Raw genomic sequence first — 10000 nt, forward strand, 5'->3', positions numbered from 1 at the left:
GCAGAGGGCAACGAGTTTGGTAACTTATTAGTGTTCTTCTACGTGGATAATGAGGTGAGGTAAGCCTGGAGCTTTATGCAGCAGAGCTGGAGGCCCTAACATGCTCACTAGGGGCACCACCCAATGTACATATGCATAAATCAGCACATGCATTCTTTGTGATTTGGAAAATAACCTTGTTTTTCCAGCGTTAGGTACTCATTTCAGTTTAACAAACTGAACAGGTCGATAAAAGCAGACTATCTCAGAAACATCCTGGTCAGTCATGGGGGCAATTGCAAATACAAGAGTGTCATCGGAATTAGAATTTAGAAGAATATGCTATTTAGCAGACGCTTTTAATCCAAAGCGACTTACAATTACTAATTACAGGGACGTTCCCCCTGGAGTAACTGAGGGCTGAGTGCCTTACTCAAGGGCACACTAGTGGTGGTGTTTCAGCTGGGATTTGAACTCACAGCCTTCTGATCACCAGTCCAACTCACTATCCACTAGACCAGTGGTTCTCAAACCTCTCCTCAGGGACCACCAGCCATACCACATATTTAATCTGTTCCACCACCAGCACACCTGATTCAACTAATCAAGTACAAACCATAATTGCTTTGCACTTGATTAGTTGAATCAGGTGTGCTGGTGGTGGAACAGATCAAATATGTGGAACGGCTGGTGGTCCCCGAGGAGAGGTTTGAGAACCACTGCACTAGACCACCACTACCCCCTACAAGTGCAGGTTGCAATTATTTACAGGTAATGTAATATTGTTAATGTAGTTAATAGTCAAAAGAACCGGGCCAAGAATGTTATGGACAGAAAACCTGCCTGAACACCACCAGGTCAGACGCTCTGCATTCTGCTCTGTTCCAGGTCTGTTTCAGACAACCTCTGAAAGAGTAGCTAGACCATGACATCATCTCAGAGAGAGGAGAGGAGACGCACACGCACACGCACACGCACACGCACACGCACAGTGAGAATGAATGACTGTGTTTACCGAGGGAGGGTCAAGTATTCCCCTAGTAACGTGACTGAACAGTCACCATGGTAACACACCTCCCTGCTCACACTGTGTGTGTGGGTGTGTGTGTGAGTTTGTGAATGTGTGTGTGTGTACAGTACCAGTTAAAAGTTTGGACACACTTTCCCATTCAATTGACTGTGTGTGTGTGTGTGTGTATGTGTATGTGTGTGTGAGTGTGTACATGCGTGTGTGTGTGTGTGTGTGTGTGTATGTATGTGGTCTTTTACCTGCTGGCGTTCCTCCTGTTCTCCAGGCTGTCACAGTGGCCTTTAGACGGGGTCTCCCGCCCGCCGCCGTCAGGGGCGGGGGGCAGAGGCGTGTGGCCTCTCTGGGGCTGGCCGTAGCCCCTCCCCCCGGGCTCCGAGCCCCGCCTCCTGGCCTGTAGCTGGGCGAGGGGCAGGATGTCGCAGCCTTGGGGGCGGTGCCACTCGGTGGTCTGGGTGCTGCTGTTGTAGTAGTAGAAACGGTTGCTATGGCCGTCAAACAGCTCCCACCATTGGTTGCCGTCGGACTGACGCACGGGGGCGCCAGGGGGCGGGTCCCAGCCGCACTCCCCGGAGACCAGGTTCACGAACATCCTCTCCCGAGAGCGGGGCTCCAGGATGGCCACCCAATCACACCTGGGGAGGCAACACAGGGGCATGATGGGAAACGGAGTCAAACTCTGAAGATTATGACATTATGAGTATTAGAATGTTATGTCAGATTATATGGCCTGACTATGTCTGTGTGAGAGAAAGCCTGAGTGTGTGTGTGCGTGCGTGTGTGTGTGTGTGTGTGTGTGTGTGTGTGTTGTGCGTGCGTGCATGTGTATGTTATGTTTGCTTTCATATAGATATACTATATCCAATAACAGGAGTGTAAATTAAGGATGTAAGGTTGTAACCGCAGGGTTCCTGGTTCGATTCCGGCCGCGGACATATCCTGCATGTCATCCCTTCTCTCTCGCTCACCCATCCTTCCTGTCAGATCTCTACTGTCTCTATCCTCCTCTCTCACCCATCCTTCCTGTCAAATCTCTACTGTCTCTATCCTCCTCTCTCTCACCCATCCTTCCTGTCAGTCTCTACTGTCTCTATCCTTTAAATAAATGTGAAATAACACTACTGTGAAATATGACAACCCTAGTCGTCTATCTGTACAGTATAGTATAGTGGATAGGGTACATAGCCTTTAGTTATGTAAACCAGCTCCTTCCCTTCTTGTGATTTTTTTTTCAAGTTATTATTTTTTTTTTTCCCTTTCCTAACACCAGGGGAGCCACCCCTCCTAAATGTCGTTGTTTGGTACCTGTACTGTAGCAATGACAATAAAGACCATTCATTCATTCATTCATTCATCCTCCTCTCTCTCACCTATCCTTCCTGTCAAATCTCTACTGTCTCTATCCTCCTCTCTCTCCCTCACCCATCCTTCCTGTCAATCTCTACTGTCTCTATCGCAATGGAAGGAAAAATGAGAGTGGGACTGGCCCACTCAGAAAAAATTACATTAAAAAGAATCTATCGAATCTAAACAATCTATCACACTTCTGCCTCCAGCTCCTTCTCCCACAGATGGAGACAGAACCTGGTGTGACTGGTGGATAGATGATTCACTTACTTAGTCAAATGTATTGGTTGTACGTCGCTTTGGATAAAGGCGTCTGCTAAACGCCAGGAATGTGAATGTGAATGTAAATGAACCCGTCTCCTGAGGCGTCAGATCTCACACTTTTGTGTAACAAACGTTCCACGTCCCCCCTGCGTGTTTTCTCTCTTGTGTGTCCAAGTCGTCATCTCACACTTTTTCTGCTTTAATGCTTTATTTTATTATTATTATTTGAACTAATGATTTGTCTGTAAGAAAGCGGGGGAAGGGGGGGGTGAAGGGTGTGGCAGGGCATGAGCTGCCCGCGGGGGAGAGTTGATTTAAATAGGAACTGGAAAAATGACACAACAACCCAATAATAGAGTATGTATGTGTGTGTGTGTGTGTGTGTGTGTGTGTGGGTGGGTGTGGGTGTGTGTGTGAGTGTGTGTGGCCACACCTGCTGTTTACTCTGCATGCTGTAGGTCTGAGTCAGCACACACCTTAAAGGGACAGCAGTCTTTAGACACCGCTAACGCTAACGCTACCGACACAACAATGGGACTGATGACGGCAGTTGAGACCAAGTTCAATATCTGTAAATACCAACCAAATCAAATCACCTCAGAGTAAATACCAACCAAATTAAAACCACCTCAGGGTAAATACCAACCAACTCAGAGAGAACACTTGAGTTGATTTGGACATGTACATTTAAACTGCGTCTACTTGCCCCCATCACTTCCATTGATTTTCTTGTTAGCTGTGGCTACCGTTAGCTGAAGATAGTTAGCGACAGTTTAAACAACCCTGAACCCTGGATGACAGTTTCTCCAGGCCCAGGGACTACTGACAGTGTAAGGAACCATCTGAACTATCCTTTCAACCGCCATAAACTAAACTTGCACGTGCTCACAAAGCTAACATGAATCACTTCATATTTGCCTCATCAACACATCAACACTCTCTACCCGTACACGTGCACTCAAACGCACACACACACACACACACACACACACACACACACACACACACACACACACACACACACACACACACACACACACACACACACACACCTGTTAAAACCTCTCATATAAGCAACTCTCTCTCTCTCCACACCTGGGGGGTATTCCATCAATGTCACTAAAAGAAAATCCAGGCTTAGCGACATTGATGGAATACCCCTCTGCTCAGAGACGTCAACGCTGTGACATCAAATCTGTTCCAAACAACAACAACAACAACAACAACAACAACAACAACAACAAGCCAAGATATACCTGTGTGTGTGTGTGTGTTTGTGTGCGTGTGTGTGCGTGTGTGTGTGCGTGTGTGTGAATGAGAGAGATCTAGTGGACACGGCAGCAGTGTCTACTGTAAACACAGTTCTACCAGGAGCATTGAGGGTGAGGGCCAACACACACTCATTCTTTCGTCTCTCTCTCTCCCTCTTCTCTCTCTCTCTCTCTCTCCCTCTTCTCTCTCTCTCTCTCTCTCTCTCCCTCCTCTCTTTCTCCCTCCTCTTTCTCCCTCCTCTTTCTCCCTCCTCTCTCTCCCTCCTCTCTTTCCATTTCTCCTCTTTCTCTCCCTCCTCTCTCTCTCTCTCCTTTCTTTCTCCTCTCTCTCTCTCTCTCTCTCTCCTTTCTTTCTCCTCCCCCTTTCTCTCTCCTCTCTCTCTCCTCCATCCTCCTCCCTTCTCTACATTCCTCCTATTTATAACCAGATCTATCTGTGTGTGTGTTTCTGTGTGTGTGTGTGTTTCTGTGTGTGTGTGTGTGTGTGTGTGTGTGTCTTTCTGTGTGTGTGTGTGTGTGTGTGTGTGTGTGTGTGTGTGTGTGTGTGTGTGTGAGCAGATGTGAGTTCAGCAGCTCTGTGCCAAGACATGGCAAACCACTAAAACAACTAAGCATTGCCGTTCTCACTGCCTTCGATGATGCACATTTGGGACATATACATTGGGTCCCCTGAAAGGCGCTACATACATTTAAAATGTACATTTTTTATAAATATATGATATACATGTTTGTACCAAAAGCTCTAATGTCGGCTTCCAAACAAGCCTTACTCAGCAGCAGAGTCTACCAGCAACAATGGCGCATCCATGACCCAGCCCCAATACACCTGACAGGTGCCCAGCCGCAATACACCTGACAGGTACCCAGCCCCAATACACCTGACAGGTACCCAGCCGCAATACACCTGACAGGTACCCAGCCCCAATACACCTGACAGGTACCCAGCCGCAATACACCTGACAGGTACCCAGCCCCAATACACCTGACAGGTACCCAGCCCCAATACACCTGACAGGTACCCAGCCGCAATACACCTGGCAGGTAGGTACCCAGCCCCAATACACCTGGCAGGTAGGTACCCAGCCCCAATACACCTGACAGGTACCCAGCCCCAATACACCTGGCAGGTAGGTACCCAGCCCCAATACACCTGACAGGTACCCAGCCCCAATACACCTGACAGGTACCCAGCCCCAATACACCTGACAGGTACCCAGCCCCAATACACCTGGCAGGTACCCAGCCGCAATACACCTGACAGGTACCCAGCCCCAATACACCTGACAGGTACCCAGCCCCAATACACCTGACAGGTACCCAGCCGCAATACACCTGACAGGTACCCAGCCCCAATACACCTGACAGGTACCCAGCCCCAATACACCTGACAGGTACCCAGCCCCAATACACCTGACAGGTAGGTACCCAGCCCCAATACACCTGACAGGTACCCAGCCGCAATACACCTGACAGGTACCCAGCCCCAATACACCTGACAGGTACCCAGCCGCAATACACCTGACAGGTACCCAGCCGCAATACACCTGGCAGGTAGGTACCCAGCCGCAATACACCTGGCAGGTACCCAGCCCCAATACACCTGACAGTTACCCAGCCCCAATACACCTGACAGGTACCCAGCCGCAATTTTTTATCTTTTATTTAACCTTTATTTATACAGGTAAAAAACACATTGAGCCCCAAGGGCTCATTTTCAAGTGTGACCTGTTCACAGGCATACAACATCCACCACAAACAAATACAATACAAAACCTGGCCTACATAGTCTAAAACTAAACTAAAACTACATAGTCTAAAACTAAAACTAGTCTAAAACAGTCTAAGATAATCTAAAACTTTCCGTCAATATAGTCTAAAACTAAACTAAAACGACATAGTCTAAAACTAAAACTAGTCTAAAACAGTCTAAGATAATCTACAACTAAACTAAAACTACAAAACCTAAAACTAGACAGCTAAAGAGCTAGGGACAGGGAGGGGTCAGCAATGGGCAAAAGGGAGGGTCAACTCAATTGCAAGAACAAATCATGGACTCGCACTGTATGTCTCTCAGCAAGAGCTTGAAACTGGAAAGAGGGATCAGATGAGACAGTTTCAGACTCTGCTGTAAAGAATTCCAAGAGGAAGGGTCTGCAAATGAGAACACCCTTTTGCCTTTCATGGTCCGGACCAAGGGGATGGAGTATGTGATGATGTATTGTCCTGTGTGCGAAGGCCGTAGACGGATTGCTTGCGTGACAGGTGGTTAGAAAGGTAGGAGGGGAGCAGACCAAGGATGGATTTGTAAATGAAAATATACCAGTGAAGGGTTCGGTGGATAGAGAGAGATGACCAGTTAACCAGAGAGTATAGCACACAGTGATGCATAAGGGGTTTACAGCCTGTTATAAACCTTAACGCGCCATGGTAAACTGCATCCAGATGTTGAAGAGAGGTAGCAGAGGCATTCATGTACATGACATCACCGTAGTCCAAGAGAGGCAGAAAGGTGGCAGCAACCAGACATTTTCTTGCAGCAGCTGAGAAACAATACTTGTTTCTAAAGAAAAAGCTTAGCTTCAATTTCAGTTTCTTTAGAAGGTGTGCAGTTGAAAAGAGAGGCTGTCGTCCAGTTGAATGCCAAGGTATTTGTAGTTTGGCACAAGCTCAATAGGTGAACCCTGACATGATACAATGTCAGGAAGAGCACTTGGCACCCGCTTGTTATTGGAAAAATGCATGACTTTGGTCTTCCCTGTATTCAACACCAGTCTGAGCTGAAACAGCTGGGACTGAAGGGCATCAAAAGCAGTCTGCAAAGCCTCGAAGGCACGGTTGATAGAGGATGCAAAGCAATACAAGATTGTGTCATCCGCATACAAATGAACAGCAGCATTAGAGATTAATCCTATTTCATTTATATAAATGGTGAAGAGAGTTGGCCCTAAGACCGAACCCTGTGGCACCGCATTGGAAACAGTGAGCAAGTTGGATGAGAGATCACCAAACTGCACAGACTGTTTCCGTTGTGACAGGTAGTTGGTGAACCAGCCAACAGCATGAGGGGACAGCCCAATATCAGAGAGGCGCTGGCATAAGATGGCATGATTGACGGTGTCAAAGGCTTTAGACAAGTCAATAAAAAGTGCAGCACAGTGATTCTTCTTATCCAAAGCCTTAGTAATATCATTAACCACTTTGACAGCAGCAGACACTGTGCTGTGCTGCTTCCTAAAGCCAGACTGAAGGGGCGATAGGATGTTGTGTGAATCTAGGAAGTCTTTGATCTGATCGTTAATTAGTCGCTCAAGGACCTTGGCTAGGACAGAAAGCTTTGAAATCGGTCTGTAGTTGTTCAAACATTTTGGGTCACCCCCCTTCAGAAGTGGGAGCACAAAAGCTGTTTTTCAGACCTCTGGCATCACATTGTTAGACATAGATAAATTGAAAATGTGTGATACAGGTTCTGCAATGAAATCTGCAGCAAGGCGCAGAAAGAGAGGAGGAAGATTGTCAGGACCTGCCGATTTCCTAGGGTCTAGCTCTCTTAAGGCTTTCCAGACATCACTAACAGAGAAGGGGGAGAACGAGAAAGAGTGGTGCCCAGGGAGACTACCAGAGGTTTGCAGGAATTGGCACATTTACGCGATACGTACGCATGAGGGGGCCTCTGGCCCAAAAAACAGGACATCCCGGCTAATGCGGGACAGTTGGCATGGCAACTCTACTGGCAGGTGGAGGTACCTCAGGTAGATATCTGTGACCCACCGTTATCCTGAGATGAACCGAGAATGTTCCAGAAGCACCAAAGAGCCTTCAGGAAAAGCCTATAGGCTACGCTAACCTGAACTGTTGTGTGGTGTTCTCTACAAGAATGGATTCTCTACACGAATGGAGTCTCTACAAGAATGGAGTCTCTACAAGAATGGAGTCTCTACAAGAATGGAGTCTCTACAAGAATGGACTCTCTACAAGAATGGTGTTTTTCTAGTGCAAGAATGGTGTTCTCTACAAGAATGGAGTCTCTACAAGAATGGTGTTCTCTACAAGAATGGAGTCTCTACAATGGTGTCTCTACAAGAATGGAGTCTCTACAAGAATGGTGTTCTCTACAAGAATGGTGTTCTCTACAAGAATGGAGTCTCTACAAGAATGGAGTCTCTACAAGAATGGTGTCTCTACAAGAATGGTGTTCTCTACAAGAATGGTGTCTCTACAAGAATGGTGTCTGCTACAAGAATGGAGTCTCTACAAGAATGGTGTTCTCTACAAGAATGGTGTTCTCTACAAGAATGGTGTCTCTACAAGAATGGTGTCTGCTACAAGAATGGCGTCTCTACAAGAATGGGTCCTTCTCCGCAAAACACTTGGACGGAGATCCTTCGGAACTCTACTACTGAAGTATGTTAGAAGAAATCTTTTAAATGTTGGCCATTTAGAAGACACTTTTACCCAAAGCAACTTACAACAAATACATATGTCTGAGTAAGTGAATCATCTATCCATCATCCATTGCAAGAAACATTATTTTTGCTAGGACCAGGGGCCATTGCCAGTCAAAAATACTTGAAGAAGGAAGAATTACCTCTTCTTTTTTTAGTTTTTACTTCTTTTTTTATTTACAGGAGATAAACTGTACAGTTAACCGTGGGGATGGAGAGGTCTTTAGGAGGGACAGTCCCCACTAGGCCTCAGATGATTGACAGGTCCTCTCAGCCTGTGGTCATGAAGCTAGAGGCAGTAACAGAAGTGGTCCCAGTGAAGGCTCAGCATCTGTTTCCCAGAGTGCATCTGTATCCCACAGAATGTTCTGGGAGAAACGGAGAACTGTTCAAGTGGCGAGAACGTGGTTACGGCCTAAACACACATCCCACTCCAGATGTCATATTCCCAAGGCAGAAAAGTCCAACATGTTGAACAGATAAATAGACTCCGACCAGAATAACTCATCCCCTGAATGTGCTTCAGAGTAACAATGTGGGACCTAGCCAAGGCTTCCCTCCTCAGTAAGGTAGCAGTGTGGGAGCTAGCCAGGGCTAGCTAGCCAAGGCTGCCCTCCTCAGTAAGCAGCCGTGTGGGAGCTAGCCAGGGCTAGCTAGCCAAGGCTGCCCTCTTCAGTAAGGTAGCGGTGTGGGAGCTAGCCAGGGCTAGCTAGCCAAGGCTGCCCTCCTCAGTAAGCAGCCGTGTGGGAGCTAGCCAGGGCTAGCTAGCCAAGGCTGCCCTCTTCAGTAAGGTAGCGGTGTGGGAGCTAGCCAGGGCTAGCTAGCCAAGGCTGCCCTCCTCAGTAAGACAGCAGTGTGGGAGCTAGCCAGGGCTAGCTAGCCAAGGCTGCCCTCCTCAGTAAGGTAGCGGTGTGGGAGCTAGCCAGGGCTAGCTAGCTAAGCCTGTCCTCCTCCTTAAGGTAGCGGTGTGGGAGCTAGCCAGGGCTAGCTAGCCAAGGCTGCCCTTCTCCTGGACATGAGGAGACAGAAGGTCCCACAGGGGACAACTTTCTGGACTTCAAGGAGAAAACCAATGTGAAACTGGACACGCGTTGCAGGCTTTGGAGTCTGGTGTGCCAGAGGTCCTCTGTGGCTAAGTCGGTAGAGCACGATGTTATGGCAGTGTGAAGACGAGTTTTTTTTCTTTTTTGCTTTTATTTTTATTTTATCTTTTTTATTGATTGCGATTACAAATTCCTGATTATTATTATTATTTATTTTTTCCTGAGTGGGGCAGTCACTTCTTCATTTTATTGGACAGATACAGTGAAGACAGACAGGAAAGTAAGGAGAAGAAGGGAGAGAGGGCATGTCAGTCAGCAGCAGTGTTGCCACAGTTACTTTGAAAAAGTATTCTGATTACTGATTACTGATTACTCCTTTAAAAAGTAATCTAGTTACTTTACTGATTACTTGATTTTAAAAGTAACTAAGTTAGATTACTAGTTACTTTTTTAGTTACTATTGGCAGCTGCCTAGGCACCCGACCCCCCCCCCCCCCCCCCGCAACATAAAAATGAAAACTGGTTTTGCCAAAACTCACTTTATTTTAACAGTAACTTAAATTACATAATTAAACTTTAAACAATAACTTAAAACAACAAAATAAAGAGTCTTTCTTTGCCTCACCC

General features: G+C 46.9%; 1 protein-coding gene across 1 annotated transcript in view; it reads right to left on the reverse strand.

Moving 5' to 3' along the window:
• LOC308154298 (rho GTPase-activating protein 39-like) overlaps positions 1–10000 on the reverse strand; it is a 46967-nt gene that overhangs the window by 29988 nt on the left and 6979 nt on the right. Inside the window, exon 2 of the mRNA XM_080527462.1 lies at positions 1249–1641. Coding sequence (XP_080383588.1) covers positions 1249–1641 — 393 coding nt within the window. The remainder of the gene's footprint in view (positions 1–1248; positions 1642–10000) is intronic.

This window comes from Nansenia antarctica, assembly GCF_963989245.1.
Source record: "Nansenia antarctica genome assembly, chromosome: 3".
In the NCBI taxonomy this organism is placed as follows: Eukaryota; Metazoa; Chordata; class Actinopteri; order Argentiniformes; family Microstomatidae; genus Nansenia; species Nansenia antarctica.